This window comes from Microplitis demolitor, chromosome 4, assembly GCF_026212275.2.
Source record: "Microplitis demolitor isolate Queensland-Clemson2020A chromosome 4, iyMicDemo2.1a, whole genome shotgun sequence".
Classification (NCBI taxonomy): Eukaryota; Metazoa; Arthropoda; class Insecta; order Hymenoptera; family Braconidae; genus Microplitis; species Microplitis demolitor.
In genome coordinates this window covers 23,425,003-23,451,647 of record NC_068548.1, presented here as the reverse complement: position 1 = coordinate 23,451,647, position 26,645 = coordinate 23,425,003, and the positions used below count along the sequence as shown (strand labels likewise).

Below are 26,645 nucleotides of genomic sequence, written 5' to 3'. Positions count from 1 at the left end.
AGACTGTAAACATCACAAAAGCTTTTCTCTTGATGATTATGATTTTGTTATTAAGTAAAATATAATAAAACGTACATTGTGACGGTGGATCGTCCATCATACACTGCTTACAGTACACCGTGGAATAATATTTCATTTGTTGTTTATTATTTTTTATTACTTAGCAAGTACAGTATAAATAATAATGACCGAGGTACATTGTTGGTTTTAAAAATATTTAACCGGAAGCAGGCTAGATAATTACGGAACCCTCGGTCGCATGTGGAGACCGAGTTGAAAGATGACCACAAGTTTCTATGAGTAATGGGAATCGCAACTGTTATGGTCTGGGGTGAAATAGAAAAATAAAGGAGTGTGTGCGGTTTCGCCATGGGGTGAGAGTCGGCAAGTATAGATATAGAGAAACGAATAGGAGGATTCTAAATATTGTATACAAGGGTGGGAAGAGTCCCCCTTTTTTTAGGGGGAATTAAAATTAAAAGTGAGACATGAGAAATGAAACGTCGATGGACTGACGAGCCGCGAGACAACCGGGTATAGATGTAAGAGCTGAATAAGAAAACCACCTGTAGCTATAGCATACTATAACGACTGATGATTCTTCAGTCTTGTAATGCAGTCACGCAACCATATTTTTTTAAATATATTTATTCATATAATCTATTTTAAATCTCATTACTAGTTTTTTTTTTTAATCAATTAAAACTTTTTTCATTCAGTAAATTAATAGAAATTTCAAATTAAATATTTACGGCAATAATTAATTTTTTTTTTTTTTTTAAATTATTAATTTATTGCAAAAAAATTAAACTGATTTATTATTCAAATTTATTAATGAAGCTTTTGATTTTTAAAAAAATAAATATGGACATTTAAGACTCCGCCTTACGCAATCGCAATCCCCATGTGCGCGCGACTCACTCCGTAGATTCGCGGAGGAAACGTAAAAGCTATACCGCAACGAGCTATACTTGCACACACACATGACATATATGTATATATATATATGTATGGATATAATATAATGTAAGAGGAAAGGACAGAAAGGATAGATCAAGAGGCGGAGTATGAGCAAAACTCCATACCAGCAATAACCTAGTAGATGTAGATGTAGATGCGCTTACGTAATTCCCTTCCCGGACTTGACTTGCGGTACTCAGTACAGGGTAACAGGCCGTGTACTTGCACGTGACTACTGTCATACACCACCTCCACTTGCATACTTAACCATACTTACTCATACGGCTCTATACTTTGCCAACTAAAACTTCAATACCCTTTACTTCCACGTTATAAAAAATACAATTCGTTTATTTCGCTTTAAATATATAAAGTCCCGCTTTATTTATTTACACGACATTTTTTTTATTGTAATTAATTTAATGTCAGGGAAGTTAAAACTTGTCGATCAACGAGAAATCAATCTAGTAATTACATTCTATAGATTACATAATTTAATGTAATCCGTCAGCATGACTATTTTCTCCGTCAATCTTGACGTGATAATTTATGAGAAATTACTCTTGTTTAATACGTAATTTATAAACTAACAAAAATGAGTACTTTTATATATTTTTTAGTTGTTATTATTATTATTATTTATGTACGCGTTACCATGATTGCGGTAAATGTATGATTTATTCTTACGTCAATTATTATTTATCTTTGGTTATTTATCATTTATTTGAACGCGAGAAAATAATCGACTGGGGGGTGGTATTGAGCCGCTAGCATTCGCGGTAGTATATATGTGTATAAGTAAAAGCATTGGCGGAGGAAGAATAAGTATGAGTATACAAGAGCAATAAGAAATTTTCGTGGCGGCATTCTACATTCTGGCTGCATAAATCGCTCCGGGCTAATTAAACCGTGCTCTATCGCGACGATTAATCGATCGACGCTTCTTCACTCGGCGGACGGGTTCAATTTTTTTTTTTAAGACTTAACTTTACTTATTATTCTTATTATTATTTTATTTATTTATTTGAGTTTTGTTTTTTCAAAACCAGATTTTACGGTTTTTGCTATTTCTTTTTTTTTTTTTTTTTTTTTTTTTTTTTTTTTTAATTATATAATGTGGATAGATTTTTTTGGATTTATTAATGGGTATGACGAGTGTAAATTAATATTTTAATGATAATTAATTATTTAAAGAGAAAATAGATTTTAAATTGAAGCTTTAAGTTGAAGCGGTTTAAATCGATCGTAAATAAAAAAAAAACAATTACCGTTTTAAAAGCATCAGATAAAGTTTTAACTACACTTTAAAAATCCGTAAACTGAATGAAAGCATGTATCTCTTGATCGGGTAATAAAAAAATAATAAATAGACAATTAAAAGATACGAATTTAAATAAAGTAATAAAACTAAATCGGTTTTTCGCGCGTAAATTATTTAAGTTTTAAATTATTTCATCAGATTCTGTGGTTTTTTTGTGATAAATTAATGTTAAAGGAGGTCATTGGATAGGAAATTTAATTTCTCAGGTTTTTGGTATGAGTAAAAAAATTCGTAGGACCCATAGTTTCAAAGATATCGCGGTTTTGAACCTTGGAAATATAATTAGACATTTTTCCAAAATCTTCTGGCGGTTGTAACTTTTTAAAAACTCATCCCACGTTCATTTACAATCAGACAAAAGTTACAGAAAATTGAATTTTCTACAATTTTTGTCCTTATAAAAAACAGCCTAGAATCGATATTTCAAAAGATATCGCGGTTTTAAACCTTTGAAATAAAATTATACTATTTTCCAAAACTTCCAAAAACTTTTGGCGGCTGTAACTTTTCAAAAACTCATCCTACGTTAATTTACAATCAGACAAAAGTTATAGAAAATTTAATTTCCTACAATTTATGTCTTTATAAAAAATAGCCTAGAACCATTATTTCACAAGATATCGTCAAAAACAAAAAAATATAACAATACCACTAAAAAAATCAAACCATTTTATACATATATTTAGATTAGGCCTCATGTCACAGATAGACGATCATCCATGAGCTCCCTTTTAATTCCAAAAGCCAACTTGTCTACTTTGACTACTTACTCTTGCAGCGTTACAATCTTGCCTGCTATTCCGTAACATGTACATTTTAACTGAATACTTGTCTATTAGTATACATACCCTTCCCCCTCTCCCCAGCCCTCTCTCATAGATCGACGTGTTGTGACCGACACCGACATCGACATCGACACCGATACCGAGTAGAGACCGAACGGATACATGTGTAGTTTAACTTGTCGCTTGAATATTTATGTCCCGACCTCCGTCGATTCCATACCAACGACGAGGTTTCAGTAGAGAAACCGGCAACCGGGGTCTCGAAAAAAAATACTCCGCAAACTGATTTATAAGATCGGATCGGCAATCCTGTTCAAATGCGGCACCTTCTTTCTCCACTATTTTTTTTTTTTTAATTATTTTTCAACACATGTGATTTTAATCATTTTTCTAATCATCTGTTTATTTATAAATAAACAAATAAATAATTTAAGATTTAATATCAAGGTGATGAATTATTTTGCTTAGATCTTAATGACAGAATCACGTGCTCGGCTCTGGGTTATACAATTATCGTTAACCATGTGCACATTTATATATATATATATATATATATATATATATATATATATATATATATATATATGAATATATATGTACATTGCCTTTGTTTCCACAATAAAGAGAATAAGAAAGCGGTGGGTCAGGGATGAAAAATAAGGCGCGAGTTTCATTTCGGGACTTGACTCAACTATTGGCCCGGTCACTAAATTTAATTGTATTTTTATTATCATCAGAACAACCATCGGTCCCAAATAAAACAATTCTTTCTTATTCTCTGAGAGTTTCACAAACCAGTTATACGATTACCTTTTTTCGCTGGACTCGTTCGCCAGGTCGAGGTGCCCGTATCGATTATTCTACTTGCAATCGCTCTAAACGCGCTTACTAGTAATTCAAATTATTTTACCTCAGGTTTTAAATCTAAATATCTAATCCATCGAATTTTAAAAAAAAGAAATCAACATCACAAAAAAAAAATCACATTTTAATTTACAATAAACTAAAAATTTTTTACTTCAATTAAAATTTCAAATTTTTTTGAAAAAAATTAAAAAAAAAATTAGTATCGTCTTACAAGGAAAGTCCGCGTGCCAACATTTCATCTAAAGAAACAAAAAAAAAAAAAAAAATGTGTACATATATATTTTTCTCATATATATAAGCTTGTCTTTTTCTTTCACGAGTGTTCCTAAACATGAAATGTGAATAGCAGTATATAATGCTCATAGGTATATGGGATGTACCTTGAAACGCCCACTGCGCTTCATCCTGCAGTGGTTCTCAAAGTATTAAACAAAAATTATAAAATAAATATTGGTGTTATTTATATGAGTATGTAGACGGTACTGGTACTGGTACTGGTGAAACATTTTAGCAGAGTTAAATTTATGTGGGACAATAAGTGAAGTTAATGTGATGTATTGAGTCACGTGGAAGCGGAATGTTTTTATAATAGATCGCAGTAGATCATTGTTAGACGTGTGGATCGTGAATCATCGGCAATGCAAGTTTATATATTTATATGTACATATTTATATAAATGTGGATGTATGGAGATAGTGTATGCAATGTAGGTAAAGTCAAAGTCTCGTGGACGTGCAATGCGTGCACGTCCTCTACTTTAGTGACACGCAACCGACATTATTTCTTTTTATACTGACTTTTTATTATTATTATTATTTTTTGATGCCTGAAGGTATTCTTATGACAGTCGTTGGCGAAATGTGCGGGCACCTGCAGTCGAAAAGAAACAAAAATAAGGAAATGAAAAGAAATATATTTATATATGGGAAAAAAAACATTTATGTTGTAAGGAGAGAAAATAATGTTGTCTAGTGCAATGTCATGACAATGAGAGCATACTTTTTTTTTTTTAAATAAGCCAATGTGCTGACAATAATTATATTTTTATAGAAAACATTTTTTTTTCGACTTCGAACTATTTTTGAAAATTGAGTTTCATAACTTTTGGAGTAATGGCTTGAATAAATTAGATATTTGGACGTTGTGGGTGGTCATTGGAAAGGAAATTTGATTCCCTATAATTTTTGTTTGATTAAAAAATTTCGTGGGATCCATAATTTGAAAGTTAGAGCGCTTTTAATGAGTTGGTTAATTTTTGGAAAAGTATACACATGATTATGAATCTTCAAACGGCTGTATCTTGTAAACTATTGATCCTAGAGTATTTTTTACTCAAACCAAAATTGTAGGAAATTTAATTTGCTACAATTTCTGTCCAATCAAAAATTAACCTCAGACCCTCCGTTCAAAAGTTACAGCCGTTTAAGCAGTTTGATAATTTTTGACACAATATATATATTTTTCTAAGACTTCAAACTGCGATATCTTTGAAAATATGACTCGGACAATATTTTATCTTATGACAAAAGTTGCAGAGAATCAAATTTCCTTTCCAATGACCCCCTCAAACGTCTATTTATCCTAAATGATCACTGCGATATCATCAATAATAAAAAACAGTCAATTCCCTATTAAATTTCTACTTCACAAATGAATAATTCATGAGCAAAAAAAAACCTGTCATCGAGTAATTGTACAACAAACTATTAAAAACAAACTTAATATCCTCCGTATCCGTATATATAAATATAAATACAAACATAAACATATATATCTATTATGTCCCGACATAATAGCACTAAGTCAAGTGGCTCACGTAAATTATGCTAATGGGTGATTTCGTTAAATGCCGGCAGTCGTTTATACGGCGCCTTTGGGATTGGGACTACCCTAAATACCGGTCTCAAATGACTCAAATGAATAAGATACCACACACTGATAGCACCACACAACATATATACATATATATATTATATATCAACCTGTTTGAGTATCATTCCAGCATATCAGGAAGTAAGCTTACAAACCTATAGGTATACCAATCATTTGTACATCACACACTAAAAAAAAAATAAATCGTATCAAATAGCAATCGAGCCCAAACAAACAAGGCCTAGACCATCCAAAAAAATAAAATAATTTTAGTCTTCAAGACTTCAGCAAAAAGTTTATTAGAAACTATAAACAGATCCGCGACTCGACCGCGGCTCGCGTGACTCCTCGTGTCGTGTCGATACTCAGTTTATTAGCATACACACTTTTAAATTTCTCTTTATTTCTCTCATTGTCAATAAAATTACCTCAATCATAATAATATATAAATAATAAATATGCATTAAAAAAAAAAAAAAAACTAAAATTAAATTACAAGATCCAGAGCGACTTTACATCCCGTAATTTTTTTTTTCATTAAAAAAAAAGTGTAAGTGCGTAGGCATCCCTCAAGTGCATCATGTAGTAGAAGTAAACAAGTTTCCATCCATCCTCAAGTCCAGGGAAAATAAATAAATGCCGGCTCCATATCTGCGGCTGAAGTCCGCCCGTACTCGATCGGCATTAGCTTCCTCCCGCGGTTGCATACCGGGTGTTCACATCCGTGAAAACAGGCTTAGTAAATATGCACGTTTTATGCATCAATACCAGGCTTATTTTCTCTTTTCTTCTCTTCTCTTCATCTTCATCCACCACAACCTCATCATTTTTATCCCACTGACAGTACTTGCAGACAGGAAAACATGAATCGCTTGCTCCCAGCTACCATTCATCACTTGCTAAAAAATTATTTTAATTACTGCGTTAATAATATTTTTTTTTTTTTTTTTTTTTATGATTAATAAGAGGAAGTTTATGAAATTATTTGGGTCACTTGCTGGTGATTGATGGATCGATTTATTTTATTTGCTTTGAAAAAGCTTAAAAAAAAACACTCGTGTTGGCTGAGTTTTTTTTTAAAAAAAACTAGAGTAAAAAATTTGCAAATAGTGAAAGAAGAAAATTGTGCAATTTGTGGAGTAAAAAAGTGAAGACGGGATGCAAGAAAAGGGGAAAAAAATATATGAGGGAAGAGTATCGAGCAAGTGGAAACGGCTTTAACGGTCGGGCAGTAGAAAAATACCCGAGCGAAATCGCGGCTGTTTCCTCGGTTTCAGAAGACGAGTTATGGGCAAGGATGAGTTTTAACGCGGGAATATAACAGCTTGGGATCCTCAAAGTCATTCGTATGAAAATTTCTGTTGACGTTTACAGTCTCGCGGTTGAGTTATGAGGGAAATTTTATGGTTCTAAAGAATATGAGCGCGCTTTTATATTTTAGAGTTGAGTCTAGAAAATTATTGTATTGCGGAAGAATTTTTATCACGCAGTTAAAATTTTTTTTTTTAAGTAAAAAAGATATAAAGTTTTTAATAAAAATATTCTCTGGAATTTTATGTTTAAAAAAAAAAAAAAGCTTTCACTAAATTTGAAAAAAAAAATAAAAAAAAAATTCTGAGTCGCGTCCGATATTTTTTTATCGTTTGGTTCAACTGAAGTGACGAATCGATATATGACTTTTGACTTTATTATTTAGCAGTCGAATAAAAATATTAAATAAGTTATTAACATATATATAAATCGATAAAAAAAAAATATGGCCGATAGTAAAAATGAATGATAAAAAAAAATAATAGTACTGGGGAACTTGGTCATCGAGGACACTATCAATTGTTATCGCAGCTCGAAAAAGGTAGCGATTCCGGTATTACCTGTTTGTAATTATCTCGATATTGACAAGTGCGCTAGATATTGCTTGACTGATATGTTATATATTTTATTTCTACTTGTTATTACTATCGTAATTATAATATTTTGAATATTTATCCATTTATTGATATTGGGATGTTTTATAAATGCCGCCGAAATAAATATTTATGACGGACATAATTTTGGGCGAGGAATCGACGGTTCGGGTGAAACGACAGCCGTTGAGCGTACGTGTACCCGGTACGCAGAAAGACGCGTCGATGCGTATTAAAAAGCGCGCGCATGTCCGGGTTTCGGGGGCTCGGCATTAGGGAAATATTTAAATGGGGGTCCCCAGAGTGCGCCGACGCGTTGCCCCATTATTATTCTACCGTGAAAACGGCTGACGTTGTTACCTTTTATTAGTGTAATTCGTCCTATTAACTGTTTCCCAGGAGCGCCTGGCGACCGTTGATCTACGCTTTTTTTTTACTCGGCTCAATAAATTATCATTTTTAATTTATATCCCAAATAGACTTTTTTTCATATCTAATAAATTAAATTATTGGTGATTTGGTGAGCATAAAATTATTTTTTTTTTACACCAATTTAACCGCGCGGTGTTATATCGAGTCAATTTTGAACACCGTTCTTTTTACAGTGTAGTAAATAATTTTTAAAAAAATAATGTCTTGACAATAAACATTAAAACACGGTTGTATAGCAAATACAAAGGCTTTACATGACGACGATCTTAACTCGTGATACAATCTACTCCTCATTACATAATTTCACCTTGCCGCTAAACACGAAACAATGCAATACAATAGCCTATAGCCTCCTCACTCGGTCTCCATTCCATACGAGTAAACTGAGACACACACAGCCCAATGTGTCGAACGAATCTCAAATACTACAAAATGCAATGCTGTTTAGTGGCAAAAACTAATAACTAGGGCCAGGATTTTTGCTTTAATTTAAAAATAATAATTAGTAATTCATTGAGTCAAATTTTTGATATTATGGCAAAAATATTGGTCGTATAAAAAAATTTTTGCAATAAAAGTTGTTTAAAATTTAATTTTATAAAAAAAATGTCTCTTATAATTTTTTCATAGGACTAATAAGAAAGCCATAATTTCAAAATTAAGATTTTGGTAATTATCAAAAATTCGAATCAATCATTATGAATCTTATTTTTTGAATTACGGTGAAAATATTAGTCGTATCAAAAAATTTTTCAAATAAAAGTTGTTCAAAATTTAATTCTTTAAAAAAAATGTCTCTTATAATTTTTTCATAGGACTAATAAGAAAGCCATAATTTCAAAATTAAGATTTTGGTAATTATCAAAAATTTGAATCAATCATTATGAATCTTAATTTTTGAATTACGGTGAAATTATTGGACGTTTGAAAAAATCATAAGAGACATTTTTTTTAGAAAATTAAATTTCCTACAACTTTTGTTTGAAAATTTTTCTGATAACACCAATATTTTCGCCTTAATATCATTTTAATCATTCATTTCAAAATTAAGGCAAAAATCTTGTCCCTACTCAACGCTATTTTTTACTCGTCACCCAGATAACTCAAATTTCATCTCAAACTACTCCGCCCATCGATCTGATAAAACCGTGGAAACTGCTGTACAATGTGATTCGACCTCTACAAAAGAAAAAAAAATTTTTAAAATGTAAATAAATTTAATGAGACTTTCACAGTACGCGCGCTAATTTATTCAAATTGATATCTAAACATGGCACTTGATTATATTTAATTGCATACAAAATGACATTTTGTCACTACAAAATATCTTTATTTCAATTAACATTATAAATCTAATAATATATATATATATATATTTAATGAATACCGATGGAATGTCATGATTACTTTATAAATAATAATTGACGTTTTATTTATAATTTTTAATTGATGATTGATTTTAATCAGTAATTGTAATTAATTTTTTTTATTACTATTAGTATTATTATTATGAAATAATTTTTATTGCCTGATGATAGATAAAATAACATCAGTACTAAAATATTTAAATGTACAATTTTATTCCTCTACAAAAAATTTATTTGAATTTTTAAAAAACCCGCCATAAATATTAAGATGTTTCGAACCCGGTATCATATCAGTGCGTTGCAAGTTCCGGAGCGGTAATTTATGAGCATGCGTGCGTAAAGCTGCGTTTAAACAAGTGCACAGTTAGTGCATACTGAGCTTCGATTGCGAAATGTTGGAAAAAATGAAAAAAAAAAAAAAAAAAAAAAAAAAAAAAAACCCGGAAAATTTATATAAAGTTTACTCATTTAATTGCATTCTATCACGATAAATAATTAGTATGCGTTGTTTATTGAAAAAAAAGTGGCTCGGTTTTAAATCAGACAGTAATGAGACATCTATTTTATATATTTTTTTGTCGCAAAAAAGTCGACGCCATGCATCGCGAAGCGGGACTAAATCCTAGTATTCGAGTGTTAATTTACTAACTTACATGTTTATTATTTTTCTCGCACATTCAACACATTTACTTACTATATCTAACATCTATATATATATATATATATGTATATATGTATGGAAGAGTTGGAAGATGTTTGAAATAGATAAGGCACAACATTGTCGCTCATAAGTCCGTAACTATCTTCTAGTCACGCATTTTTTTTTATAAAATTTTAGGGCCACCCTATTTTCACCCCCTCCCCTCCCCTGGTAGAGAATAGATAAAATAAAAATAAGGGGGGGGGGAATCAAAATTGTCAATAAAAACGAATATGACCGCAATTATTTTCCGGCAATTAAATGTTTAATACTTCGATGCAAGAATTTATCGACTATTGAATAGTGGTAAAGTAAAAGCGTAAAATTACCCAGTAATTTATCGAGACAAGTACCCTGAACTGTGGTTAGTATGGAAATAACAGTAAGTTTAATGTCATTGTAAAAATATTTATCTAATGTAAAAAAAAAAAATAAAAAATAAAAACAAAAGAAGAATAGAAATACTTCGGGACATTCCGCGCGAGAGAAGGTACCGCTGGGGTGCAGGAGTTGGATGCATTTCCTGGACGAAATCACGTGGTCGTGAGACTGCCAGGATCACAGGACCGTAACGTTTAAATTCGTCGGAAGAAAGAACGTCCGTTCCGGTGACCGAACCTGCCCTGCCCTCTCTTATATATACGTTACATTATATATATATATATATATATATATATATATATATATATATATGTATATACCTTGCCTTTGCTTACATTACAGTACTATCTTCATGAATTCTTGTATTATATCTTAAACATTTTATTTTTTTTTATTTTTGTACTGCACTCACATACGTCAACTATCCCGCGTTAATTTTATCCTTTATCCTGGCAAAAATGCGAAGGACGATAGTAACGTAACGATGGGCGAGTGTAATAGTAACAAGACCGTGGCCGTGAATTTACTTATCCAAATTATTCATTACTCTTTTGCATAAGGACTTTTTTTTTTTTAAATTTTTTTCCTTACTCATTTGCATACATAAATATTTCTACAAATTAGTTCACTGTAGTTTATTTAACAGGTGAATAAATAGCTAAATATTCATAAATTACTTTTTTATTTTCATGCTGATTTTTTCATTTTCGTGGTAATTTTTTTTTTCAATGTCTGTTAACTCGGGGCATGATGAACAATTCTTTTGTTGGAGGTTTGAATCTGTAGTTTAAGATGCATTCATATCTATATATACATATACATATATATTTTTTTAAAGAAAAAAATTGAAAATGAGTGGGGAGAAAAATTTGAAAATTTTTGGACGCCTGGAAAAATGAGAAGGAATTGACGTAAAAAAATTTAAAAAAAAGAAAATTTTAGCTGAAAGTATGAGCTTGTGGAAAAAGTTATGGAAAATAGGGTAGAAAAATTTTTTTTTATACCTTTTGGGCTTTAAACAAAAATTTTGATATTTTGGTAATTGAGCCTGAGCTCAAATTTAAAAAAAAAAATCTAGGAATTATTTATGAGTTTTATGGTCATAGATGTGGCAAATAGATACTTGGAGATTGAAAATAAATTTTTTTTAATTTTTCCACGGCTATTTGTTGGGTAGATTAAAATCTGACGCATCTAAATATCTCGACACCTAATAAATAATAATAACAATAATAATAATAGTAAAAATAAAAATTGCCTATCTTTATGTCAACTATTATTTCATAATTATATCGCCGAGGTCATTTTAAATATCACAACAATAAAAAAAAAATATAATAAAAATAATAATATTTCTCATATCGGCATCAACGATTTTAATGTCAAGTTGCTTTTACAATGTGAGAATTTCCGTCATGCTTGGAGTCTCTGAAAAATGTTCTTTTGTCTCAACACGTGTGTACAAGTCTACATAAACATTGCACATATTTATATAAAAAAAATGTATATAAATAATAAAATAAAAATCTTAGAAAAATAAAACCTCGGTTACAACTCCCAGGTTCTCAATTTCCGTAAAAGTCTCTTTATATATATATATATATATATATATTACATATATATAAATGTTACTGCCACATGAGTTAGTACACATGTCGTATGAAAACTCAGTTCTTCACTCGACATTTCGTGATAAATGTGAAATTGAAGTAACAGCAAGTCGCGGGATTGAAAGACTGAAAGGCTAAAGCACGTGGGTTTTTATTTATTTTTTGCAAAAGGGCTATCGACATTTATCGCAGGGTAAAGTAAATTAATGACGTAGCACTAGTTATATCTCAATCTTATTGTGTTTGATCTTTATCTTCTAATATAATAGAATACAATACAATAAGACGATAATAATAACAACGAAAGGAATATTAATTTAAATGTAGCATTTGTTTGCGGGCAATTGAGCTAAATTGAATTTTACAATCGATTAAATAGTCGGATGACTGATACTTTAATAAGGTGATATATATATGTCATAACCTTAACCCACTTAAGTAGTATGCAGTGTACCAGCATACAGCCGGTTGATTCCCAGTGACCCCAGGAGGTTCACGCCTTATTAACGCGCGAATAAAAACACTGACGTGACGAGTCTGTAGATTAAGTTTTTAATCGTGTTTAGATTTGTTCAATGAGATAATGCTATCAATTATTTTATTAGGAATTAAAGCGAATTTAAAATGAGTCATAATGATTTGAGAATGAATACTTCATTATTAACACTAATGCTGCGTTATCTTGTAAAATATCAGACTTAGGATATTTTTTGTCAGGACCAAACTTGTAGGAAATTTAATTTCCTACAACTTTTGTCTGATACAAAAATCACGTGGGATCATTTCTTTAAGAGTTACGGCGCTTTGAAAAATTTGGGAATGTTTGGGAAAAAATATATATACTTTTTACAAGACTTCAAATGGCTGTATCTTCTAAACTACCGATCCTAACATATTTTTTATAAGAATCAAAATTATTGGGAAGGTAATTTCCTACAAATTTCCTCTGATTGTAAAATCACGTACAACCAATCCTTAGAAAGTTACAGCGCTCCGTTTATAATTTTCCAAAAGCTCAAATTTTTTTCCGCCACAATTTTCATTATAAATAAAATAACTGTTAAAAAAAAGTTAAATAATAATTTCGAAAAATAAAAAATAAATTGCAGCAACTTTCAAGTATATAAAAAAAAAAAATCCAACTCACGTCACGGGAAGTGGACGAGAAATGAGAGCGGATGTGCCGGAAAACGCGAACGTCACGTCTATCTATCTAAAACTCCAGTACGTCGTGCCGGTGTAACGTCATTACACGTCGTATTTTTCACGAGGATGAAGGATGAGTTCGAGACGGTAGTATAGTCATAGAAACGTCCAACGACAACCACAACGTAACGTCTCCGCCTCGGTGGAGGCGCAATTTACCGGCGAATAACGCAAGCGTGGTTTACATTTGTGGGACATTGCTGACCACGCTGCAGCTCACCAATACCAAACCTCTATATATATATGCTATACAAGTATATACATATATACATAAGCTACATAAGTCCTATCCAGGGGACGAGGAACTACACCTCGATGAACACGCTACGACATTCTCTCTGCCCCGCTCGTACCTCTCTATTCCGCGGAGCGGCCTGGCACTGTCGCGTTCTCTTCTACTCGTTGTTATGCTACTTCATACAACTACACACATATACATATATATATACATTTATATATATGTATGAGGACGTTCCTTACTCTCTTGCTGGTGCATTTGTCCTCTACTTGTGTAGTATAGATATAGATATATATTAAAATAGCAGAGGTGAGTTTTAAGCCCGTATATGTGTGTGTGGACTGCCGTACCAAGAAATAAACCCCCACTTTACTATGTAGTCTTCCCTGTCTCCGCTTGCTCTTCGAGTCCTGTCCACCGTAGATTGTCCGACAAACCATCGTGATGATGATGATGCTTGCTAACCGTGACTAAGGTACCCACCTTCCAATTGCTCCAAGTTTGTCTTTCCTTCTGTGTATGCTACTTTGTAAGACAAATTACTATTTTGCTAGTTTTTTTTTTAATTAAGTTCCGTTGATTAAGTACGGTGGCCTAAAAATAATTCACTGAAGCGCAGCTGCGATGTCTAATTTTTTATAGCCGCGATTTGGATATTTTGTGAAGAATTAGCGGTAGTTTTATTATTAATAGTTGATATTAACTGCACAAGTATAATTTTATGCGGTAATTCTGAATATTTTCATACTTTGGTCCGTCGATGAAATTAATATTCAATAAAATCAATTCTATCGTCGATATTTATTTTCAAATTCGTATGATAGCTTTCAAAATTATTTTTTATATAAATTCGCATAAATTTAGTAGATCAAAATTATCATACATCAATTTTTGATGAAATTAATATACAACAAATTCGATTCTATCGTCGATATTTATTTTCAAATTTGAATAGGAGTTTTCAAAATGACTTCTTATATATATTCTCATAAATTTAGTAGATCAAAATCATTTTATTAATTTTCGATGAAATTAATATCCAAAAAATTCATTTCTATTATCGATATTTATTTCCAAATTTTAATGGTAGCTCTCAAAATTACTTTTTATATAAATTCTCATAAATTTAGTAGATCAAAATCATTTTATTAATTTTCGATGAAATTAATATACAACAAATTCGATTCAATCGTCGATATTTATTTTCAAATTTGAATAGGAGTTTTCAAAATGACTTCTTATATAGATTCTCATAAATTTCGTCATTCAAAATTATCTCATAAAAATTTTCGATGAAATTAATATCCAAAAAATTCATTTCTATTATCGATATTTATTTCCAAATTTTAATGGTAGCTCTCAAAATGACTTATTGTACAAATTCTCATAAATTTAGTAGATCAAAATCATCTTATAAATTTTTCGATGAAATTAATATCCAACGAATTTCATTTCTTTGTAAAAACATCCCCCATTTTCAATGATAACCGACAAAATTATAATTTTTGTACATTCTTTTAACTTTGCCCGCTCAAAATTATCCACAAGACAGCCTTAGGTCAAAAGTGGGTAAAATGGACCTACGATCTTGAGAGAAAATCTTATTAATTAAATTTTCTTTGTCTGCAGTAAATTTTTTTTTTAATACCAGAATAATGTTTCAATTAAAATTGAAAAAAAAAACGTGATTAAAATATCTTAATTAATAATTTATGAGCGCGGAATAACCAGGTGGATCATAAAAATATTTGACATGAAAATTGAAGGTTTTAAAATGAAATGTGGATGTAAAATAATGATAACAATAATTTATTGATGAATATTAAGTTAATTATCTGAGGATTAACGCAGATGACAACCACTGGGTTGACATACTCGACAGTACACAGAAATATAACAAATATATACTCATAATATGTAGGTATAAAAAACGAAATAATATGACGGAGTAGAGTGAAAAAACAAAATAAAATTACGAGAAGGTTGACGAGACATGGGAGTGACGTTAGGGGTGTTACGCAACTCTCCTCCATGTCGTGCGTTATGAATATGGACAAAAAAAATATAAAATAAAATAACGAATGCCAATGTTGGACACAAAAGAAATACTCCGAGTGTTACAGCGCCTATACCATTATATTGTTTTTTTTTTTTTATTTTTAAATATCTTTAAACTTAATTTTTTTTTTAAGTTTACGTGAGTTGCGTGTAATTAAAAACAGCGGATTCCTACGCAAAAGTTTTTTTGAAAAAAAAAAAAATTAAGTAAATAAATATGTGGAGGTAATAAAAATGACTAATAACAAAATTATAATAAATTAAAAATTTATAAATAAGTAGGAAAAATACGAGATATTTTTTTTTTTTTATCAAACCACCATCAACATAATGTTACGTCTAGTCACTGTGACATCACAAAATGACGCGTTTTTATTACTCAGCATCAGATAATAATAAAAATAAAGAAAATTTTTATTGACAGAAAAAAATTTTTTTTTTATTTGAAAAAATTTTAATTTTTTTGTTGGAATAAAAATTAAAAAAAAAAAAAAATGATTTAGACAGTGGTAAGAAATGTCAAAACACTCAGTGGGTGTCGGATAGTTTACTGAGCGTAGAAAAAATCCCCTAGTACAAACCCTCAGTAAATATTTGTTTACAGTACTCACCCTTTCTATTTTAATTTTTATATTTTCCACCCTCGTATACCTTACAAAAATAAATATAATAACAGTCACATATAATTATATCTATTGAAATATTTTTTTTTATAAAAAAATATGAAGCAGATTTACGTCAGGTAAAATGGACAGTAAAATAATAAGATAGGTTCCAGTAAAAAATATAAGAAATTTATATAATTTCGCGCAAAAATATCATTAGCTATGAAATTAAAAAAAAAGAAATCATTCTATAATTACTATCATCTAAAATTTATTTAAAATCCATTAGAAAAAATCTAAATATTTTTAGCATCCCATTTTACTTTACATAAATAGATAAGATCACATCATTTATTATATTTTCAATAATGTTACCCTACACGTAAAAAAATTGTATTCCAATTTACTGCATTTAGACACATTATATTTATATATCTGTATATAATATCTACTAACCCCTTTTATAACTTTTAAATTTCGGCATAGACTCTGGCTTGACTGTCACAGCACTCGGCGCGTAATCGAACAGCCTCGGGTTCGATTCCCAGTTCGGGCTCTCAATTATTTTTCTAAATTTTTCCAGCAGCCATAGATAAAAAAAATTTCTTCCTTACCCTCACCCAATTTCTTTTATCTTAATGTCGATAAAAAAAGTCTAAGAGGCTTTGCATAACATCCTTGATAACACGAGTTAATCGTGAAAAAAATGGTCATTCATTAATTTCCGACCAACTTGACGACAAGCTATCGACAACTTCAGCTTTTGCAACTTTTGGCTACAAGTTACCGCCAACTTTCTCAGAAAGTGACCGTCAACTTTTTGGATTTACAACTTTTCCCACCAACTTCCTCAGAAAATGTCTATCAATTATTGAAGGTACCAACTGTTGGCAGCCAACTTGATGTCCAGTTGCGGCTGCAAGTTTCTCGTCAGTTTCTCGCCAACTTGGCTATCAGGGATTCCTATATGGTTTCCTGCATGCCCATATATATGTATACTTTTCTGGTTGATATTTATGATAAGATAATAATTTATCGATCGAAATAGAATTCGAAGAGTAGACAGACAAGGGGTATATTTAAATCAGGAAGACAGACGGCGGGCTGAGAGTTTTTAGCTGACATGTGGACATGAATTGATTTAACCACCAGCTCGTGCTCTTGATATACTATTACACGATGCAATTGCATTATTAATAAATCCCTGCTATTATAGTCATTAGATACATTATATCAAGTTGTTAAAGCGACACATAATACCACTCAAATTGGTGGCTTTTAAATCCTTATCCTTATCGTCATTATTATCATTATATATATGTATACATATATAATAATAAAAATAATATTATTATTTACTTCCACTTTCATTACTTTCCAGTATCTTATTATCCTGCTAAATTATTGTTGTCCTTTTAATTTATGTTCCGACAAAACCCATTTTATAATAAATAACAACTTAATCGACTGCTTATTCTCAAATTATGTTTAATTATTATCATCAAGATAACTAATTGACTAGATTGCTTATTATATTATATATATATATATATATATAATATATTATGCTTTAATTTAATACACAAGTGTCGCATAATCTTTTAATGTCTACAATTATTTTTAATTTCTCACTGATTTTACATTTTTAAGGTCGACTTTTATTTAATTCATGGCAATTTTAAATTATTTAATGATCATTAATTACATTTTTTTTCATTAATTATTCTGTTGAATGTTTTATTTTTAAATTTATATAGTTTACTTATAATTAGATCACAAAGAGATTAGTCTTGTAATATTTAAATGGAAAATCTTAAGTTAGCCGACGTTTAATAATTTTTGAAATTGTTTTTAAATGATATATTATTTTTAAAAAAATATTTTGAAAAATTGCACTTATAGTTTTTTAAATTCTCCACACATGCATTTTTTTAGTTTTTTTTTTTTTGTAATTTATTTATAAAAAAAAAAAATCAAAAATTAGTTCTGTCTATGTAAATTTTTTTTCTTCATTTTAAAATTATCAAAAAGTCCAAAATTTGAATATTTTTATTTTTTTGATAAAATTTGCATTTTTAAAAAAATTGAAAAAATTTTTATCGTGATTTAATTTGTTTAGTTTAAATTTTTGTTTATTTGAGTTCATAAAATAAATCTTATTGGTGAATAATTAAATTCAAAATTCTTTACAAAGTTCTTGTAAATCTTGTATTTAAATATTTACTTTTATTTTATTATCAAAGATACAAGTATATACATATAAATGTCTTTTAATTAGCACACACGAGTGCCAGTCTTTGATATTTTCGATTAAACGGCGAACAAATGTCAGTGTGTTATAAATGTCTTTGAGCTGAGAGAATAAAGAAAGGGTTGAAGGTGCTTGTAGTTCATGTCATATAATATTCTCGACTGCTTAGTTAGCTGAAGCATCAACCACCGGTATGGCTGTCGAATGTCGATAAAACCCTCTTATAGCCTCGAGACTTGCTAGTCTGCTATGCACTCAACACACAGCCAGCACACATGTAAAAACTAAAAATACACGTGACAGGTCAACTGGCTGTAAAAAACGCTAATCAAAAACAAAAGTTTATAACTGAAAAAAAAAAAAATTACAGGCATTAGGTATTAGGAATTCCTCAGTAGCCAGTAGCGAGCAGGTTAATTTTTAAACGTCTCATCAATTTTGTTAAATTATATTTATTACTTCACTTTAATGTCTGTTCTAGACATTTTTATAGCTATCAAATTTTTTTTATCACTAAAGAAATATTATAACTACCGAACTACCTCGCGGCTTTATATTTATATATTTTAATAATTAACAATTAAACTTTAAAAACTTTTTTTTTTAATTTGTACATGTGGTTTTTTATTTCCGGATACTTTAGATGGATATATTTTCTAAAATATTGGTTCTAGGATATTTTGCAAGAGGACCAATTTTGTAGGAAATTTAATTTCCTACAACTTTTGTCTCTTTATAAAATCTCGTGGAAGTCATTTTTAAAAAGTTACAGCCATCTGAATAATTTGGAAATTTTTGGAAACATATATAATTATTTTTTCTAAAGCTAAAAACTTGAATATCTTTTCAAATATCGATCCTAGGATATTTTATAACAGGACCAATGTTGTAGAAAATTTAGTTTCCTACAACTTTTGTATCTTTATAAAATGTCGTAAGTCCGATTTTTTAGAAGTTACAGCCATTTAAGTAATTTGGAAATTTTTTGAAGTATATAATTATTTTTTCTGAAGCTTAAAACTTCAATATATTCGAAAATATGAATCCTACGAGATTTTTTACTTCTACAAAAAATGTAGGTCATTAAATTTACTTTCCAATGACCCCCCATAAAGTCTCATTATCTCAAATAATCACTAAGATATCAACAAATTTCAAAACCCCAATAGTCAATTTCCAAATTAAAAAAAAAATAATGATAATTGGTAGTTTATTGAAACAAAAAGCAAATAAAACTGCCAAAATAAATCTTGAATTGTATTTTTATCCCAATAAATCTAAGCTCGACGGTTCAACTGGTTAATACGTTTAAAAATACTTATTAGACATAAAAATATGAGACAGAGCCATAAATCGGTGAATAAAAAATGACTAAACCAGTATAAAAGTAAATAAGTTAAGTATTATAAAATAAAATGTACTGGTTAGTTTTAGCGTCCTTTGTCGGGCGCCATCCACCGTGCAACCTCGCGCTTTTTCATCCAGCAATTAGAAAGAGATTTATTCGCGCCGGCACGCCGCGCGTGGATTCCCTTCCCCTTTTCCTTTTTATCCATTCTCACTCTCTCTCTTACAGCCTCATGTCCACTTGGCTTAAATATATGTACATACATATTATTGCTCTTAATAAATAAAAAATATATTAGAAAAAAAAAAAAAAAAAAAAAAAAAAAAAAAAAAAAATAGTTAAAGACATCAGCAGAACAAATGATATTTTATCTTTATGGTATTAATGAACTCGATTTAATTTCAGGACCGCGGGCAATCAGATATGATTTTTTAGTTAATTGAAATTACGACTACAGTCGTAATGTTAAAATATAAAATTAAGATTACTGTCAAGAGAATTTAATTCACTGAAAAAATTATAAAACTTTGAATTATGTAATTTTATTTTATGAAATTAAATCTTGAAGATTTTATGAATTTTTTTTTCTCAATGATAATGATGATGATGATGATGAGGATCATCTCGAAGTACGTGTACCTATGAGTTATGTAAGCAAGGAAATGTTAGTAAAATATTTAAAAAAAAAAAAGTAATGTGCAATACGCGCAGATGATTCTTGTGATCACGTTCCGTAGTGATACGTGACTATTGAAGATTGTCCTGGTTACGAAATTAAAATATTTAAGTTTGTTCCATGGGAGAGGATGGGTTAGGGAAGAAGAGGGAGAGGAAGAAGTTTTAAATGAAGTTGGTGACTGATGAAAGTTATTTTTGATGTTGCAGGTGAAAATCTGGTTCCAAAACAGGAGGAGTAAGTACAAGAAGATGATGAAGGCTGCGCAGCAGGGCGGCGGCGGGCCTGGACAGCATGGCAATCTCTTGGCTGGTGGTCCATCACCTCAACCTGGACAACCTGGAGGTCTTATGCAAGGCGGTGAGTTTTATTAACAAATGGAAATTCATTTATCACCAGTACCGTTAATAAGAAATTTTAAAACCTCAGTTCAATTTTTTTCTCCATGCGAAATCTCATAATTTTCTGATATTTTTAAAAGTAATGAATTTGAGAAAAAAAAAAATATTTGAAAAAATGCACTTGAAGTTTTTTTAATTTTCTACACATGCATTTTTTTATTTATTTTTTTTTCTTATAAATGATGGTTGAAAAAAAAATTTAAAAATTGACAACTGTCTGGTAGCTATAATGCTGAAGTCAACTGACGTCTAATAATTTTTGGATTTATTTTCAAAGCAATAAATAATAAAAAAAAAAATATTTGAAAAAATTGCACATATAGTTTTTTAAATTTTTTACATGTGCATATTTTTAGTTTTTTTTTTCTTCAAATTTAATTGTTAAAAAAAAAAAATAAAAAAATTTGTAATTGTCTGCTAACTTCAGGATCACCTGATAGTTTCGACATAAAAAATTTTGAGATTTGAATTTTCGTGGAAACTCATGAGATTTTCTATAAAAAAATAAATGATAATGTTTCAGGTGGAGGTAGTTCAGTGTCCGGAAGTCCAACGACAGGTTACCTGGGCGGAATAGGACCAGGGGGAGGCGAGAACACCCCGGGGAGTTCATCACCCGGAAGCGAAATGTCGCCTCAGCACAACGAGAGCCCGCCAGCGTCAGCCTGGGCCACAGAGATGAAACACCATCCGCACTCCCACGCTCCGCCACACACTCACCATCACCCTCACACGCCTGGGCACCATCCACCCCCGCCACCGCCCCCACCTCATCATGGAGGATACATGCCTCAGTATTCGTGGTACCAAACTGACCCCAACCCTGCTGCATTACTCACGTGAGTACGGTAAATTTGCCATTTTTTTTTACTCCCCCCCAACTTGAATTTTTTTTCCTTCAGTCCACCCCCTAATAAAAAAAATGAAATTTAGATTTCTAAAATTAATAAACATTTTTTTTTTTATTCCAGGGTCTGGCCTGCAGTGTAACGAAGACAATGGGAACTATAGAGTCCAAATAATTAACCAAGGACTTGAACATCCAGCCCGTGAGACCTGAGGTCCTTGCAGATCCCGCTGCCCTAAAAAAAAAATCATAGAAAGGTGCGAAACGTTTGGAAAGACGTAAGCCGTCGACGAAATGGTGCCGAGCGCTCGACCATCACATGTAAATAAATAAATAAATAAATTAATTAATTTATTGATTGACATGTCAACGCGGAAATAATAACGATAAAGTAATTTATAAATTTAATTATAAACAAAAATAAATCCACTAATGTAAAGTTGGGCAATTTGACCTACTCGACATCTTCCGAGTCTCTCGCAACACTCCAGGGTATTAATCTAGCTAGATTACGGTCTCTGCTTCTGTTTCATCTAGTGGCCAGACTGGAGTAGCAAACGACAATGTTTTTAATTTTTACACAATATTTACATTGAGGACTTACTCGCGACTACTCTAGTATTTTACTCTGCTCAGTTTATTTGTTTTTTTTTTTTTTTTCATAAAAAATTGAATTTAAACGAAAGATTGCACAAACTGAGTCGCGGAAACTCGCGGTGACGGCATCAGTATTTCGTAAAATTTAAATTTAAACCGCTTGAGGCGACACTTGAATTAATTATTTTTGAGGTAATGAGCAATTGCAATTTAAAAAAAAATTATGAGCAATCGTGATATATATATTTAATTATTGCCATTGGTCTGTCTTTCCGCATGATGAAATGAATTTTTGTTTGAATAAAAAAAAATGTTGAGTTTTTTTTTTTTTATTTTTACGGGACTTTCTTTTGGTTATTCCTTAATAGAAGTGTCCTGCACTGGGGTAATGAGTGGAAAAAATAACGAGGAAATTGACTAAGTCGCGGGTTTTGACGACAACGAACCGTGGAATCGTGAATTGCGGTCAAGTTGTCGTAAAAGTTTGTCCCTCAGTGCAATTTAGAGTTTTTTCTTGTGTATCATAACCAACTAACGATAACCGCAAGGAGCGCGTGGCCTACGATTTGCGGTACTCGTGGTACCGTACTTACAAGTTACAAGTAACGAGTCACGGTACGAAAATTCAACAAAATTTTAAATAAAATTTTTTTCCGACCAAATCGCGGGCCATTTAAATTCAAATTTTTTTTAAAATTGCGTTCTGATAAATTTTAAAAATTTCAAAATTTCCCGGTTGTTGATTCAAAGCATCGATACAAAGACAATACAAAATACACTTTTTTTATCTTATCCAAGCCGTTCAACTATAATTATTATTCTTATTATTATTTTGACTCTTATCGATTAGCAAAGCTATAGTTCCATGAAAATATAACACCGAATACAAAGAAGCAAATTTAGTAATAATAATAATAATGATGATGATGATAAGGTTTGAAAAAATTGGAAGCACGAATTCGATTGCGCAAAATATCAATTCGAAGATAAAAAAAAAAGAAAAAGAAAAATATGAGTAACGATAAAGCCGGTTGTAACATTGTAACATTAAGTATAAACTATAAACGTATGAAAGGAAGGAATACATTATAATATGTAACGAGAGCGTATATATATATATATTATATTTTGCGCCGCTTATTTCCTTGCGCCCTTTAACAATCGTTTACGCCTTCTGTTCCCGAGTAAACGTTTCCCCTTTTTTAGTCAGCGGACTGTCGATAATATATATACATATATGTATATATATTAGTCTAGGATCCTCATATATTTATAAAAATAGTAAAAAAAATAATTCGCATGGTAAAGAGTAAAAATAATTAAGATCTAAGGAGATCTATATACATTTCAGTAGATCTATTGATATCAAGAGACGTTACGTTAAGAAGAAATGGAATTTTTAAGATCTGATCAGATCTTTTTAGATCTGAATTATTTTCTACCGGTTGTTAAAAAAATTCAAGATCTAAGATCTATATAAATTTGAGTAGATCTATTGATATCAAGAGATCTTAAGAAACACATGTTTTTAAGATCTTGTCAGATCTCATTAGATCTAAATTATTTTCTATCAGTTATTAAAAGAAATTTGAGATCTAAGATATATATAGATCTGAGTAGATATATTGATATCATGAGATATTAAGAAACACATGTTTTTAAGATCTTATCAGATCTCATTAGATCTAAATTATTTTCTATCGGTTATCAAAAGAAATTTGAGATCTAAGATCTATATAGATCTGAGTAGATATATTGATATCATGAGATGATAAGAAACACATGAAGTTTTCCAGATCTGATCATAACTCAGATCTGAATTATTTTCAACCGGTTGTAAAAAAAATTAAGATCTAAGGAGATCTATATAAATTTCATTAGATCTACTGATATCGATTAAGATCTACAGTTTGAAAAAAAATAGATCTCAGATCTGAATTATTTTTTTTTCGATACAGAAAAAAAAATTGAGATCTATGTAAATTTCCATAGATCTGTAAATGTCAGTAAAAAACATAGATCTATGTGAATTTGATAAGATCTCAGATCTGAAATATTCAGATCCCGATTATAAAAAAAAACGAACTTGCAAGATCAGCATGTAGAAATTTATTTCTAGAATAACTTGCGTCGATCTTATAAACATTGAATTTGAATACTAATTAAAATAATATTAAAAAAAAAAAAAAAATTGTAAATAAGGTTGCAGGTGATTTGGATCCGACCCTCTCCCACCTCGATCCCTGATACCTTTTCCCCAGTTTATTTTGTTATCTGTCGTAAGTGAATCTGTGTAAAATATAAAAGTTTATTAATATAAATAATTAAAAAATAAAAAAAAATTTTGTGATGTAAGATTGTAAAGAAATAAAATTATAAAATAACATTATGAATTTATATAACAGCTAAGTGGTTACAGTTAAGTTATTATTGATTAATTAATTATATTGATATAAATATGAATATAAATATAAATATAAATAAAGGTAAAGATACTGTGTGCTTGCGAAGCGATGGTTATTTATATAAACCGAGTTAAGTGTATACATATAACAAAAGTTGTCTATTATATTATATGTAAAACTAAATTAGAGTCATGTCCTCGTCCCTGAAATAAACTCCCATCCTCGTCCTTAATCCTCTCCAAGTCCTGTAGCTAATAAATATATTATAAATTATAAATTTAAAATGAAAAATGATAAAAACTAAATACCTTAATTATAATTACTATTGTATAAAAAAAAAAAAACAAATAATATGAATAATAACTAATTAATTCAATTTAATTATCTGACTTTTTTTTCTACCCTTGTTATTTATTTTTTTTTATCTAGGGGCAGAGAAGAAATTTTCGAGAAAGTCTTCAGCTGAAATTTTTAATAAATTTTTTTTTTTTAATACGAGTAAAAACATAATTTTTTTGATGGCTCATTTTACCCCTTGACTTGCGGTTTTTTATTTAAAAAAAAATTAAAATTAAAAAAGAAAAAAAATTTGAGCCGGACGCCAGGTGGTCAATTTGCCCCATGTAGACACGTGGGTGGCCCATTTTACCTCAGACTTGGAAATTTGAAATTTTTCAGCTCAAGCTGCGCTAAAATTTTTAGTAAATTTTTTTTGTACAATGGTTAAAAAAATAATTTTTTTAATGGGTCATTTTACCCCAAGTGTTGACTTCCGGTTCCTTATAAAAAAAAAATTGATATTAAAATAATAGAATCAAAAATTTTGAAAAGTACGCTGCGTGGTCAACTTACCCCATGTAGAGACGTGGATGGCCCATTTTACCCCGACTCGAGAATTGAAATCCTCAATAACGATATTATTATTTATTGGTTTAAAATGACGCAGTAAAAAATATTTCGCAGTTATTATTAAAAATAAATTTCTTATCTTCATAGTGATAAAAAAAATTGTATTTTATTGATAAAAAAAAAAATATGTAGGATTTAAAAAACATTAAGAGCTTGTTACTCAACTCCAATAAAGGAATTAAAAACATTACCACATTTTTTAACGATTTTATTGTTCGAATGTTATAATAATTTTTTAGCCGACAATCTAATCGGGCATTTTTGAGCAATAAAATTTTTTTATCACTTTTAATTACCGGGCATTCGGCCAAAAATATATATATACTTAATCTACGTCATACATATATTTTCCATTGACTTTAATCGATTTTGAAATTCAAACGAAATAATCAAAATAAATAATTTAGAGATTAAATTTAGGCGTAAAAATTCCATCAATAATAATAATAATAAAAATATAGTTACAAAGTATGGAATAAAAAATAAAAAAACTTTAGAGTGCACGCGTCCTTTTACAATGCGTGAATAGCATGAGGTTACTGGTCGGACTGAAAAAAATAGACTACTTAGATTAGCTACACTGGTTCTTGTGTACAAACTCCAATGCATTGTAGAGAATAGACTTATGGGGCTTATGACCCAGCAACTTTTACAATAGACACAATACAGTTGAAGGAAAGGCCCTTTCTCTTCTAGAGACCCTTTACATTACGTTTCATTCCTTACAAAAAATATCTCATATATATCTATAATGCATCATATATTAAGTCTATTAATCTTCTTAGGCTGCATCGACTTTCCTCTTCTTAAAAATTTTAATAAAAAATCAAATATTTAAAATCAACCCAATTTTTAAAAAAACCGCCTTTTTTTAAAATTTCTCTTTTCATTTTAATTTAATTTTT

General features: G+C 30.1%; 1 protein-coding gene across 4 annotated transcripts in view; it reads left to right on the top strand.

The window, feature by feature from the left end:
* Positions 1-25,145, top strand: part of LOC103576358 (homeotic protein distal-less) — a 46,189-nt gene extending 21,044 nt beyond the window's left edge. For 3 of the 4 annotated variants that reach the window (XM_014444170.2, XM_008556538.3, XM_014444171.2), the window contains exons 3-5: positions 20,791-20,941; positions 21,506-21,821; positions 21,954-25,145. In XM_014444170.2, the coding sequence (XP_014299656.1) occupies positions 20,791-20,941; positions 21,506-21,821; positions 21,954-21,972 (486 nt within the window). In that variant the 3' untranslated portion in view covers positions 21,973-25,145. Of the gene's footprint in view, positions 1-20,790; positions 20,942-21,505; positions 21,831-21,953 lie in introns of all 4 variants that reach the window. The other variant, XM_053738674.1, reaches the window with a different exon arrangement.
* Positions 25,146-26,645: the final 1,500 nt, after the last annotated feature.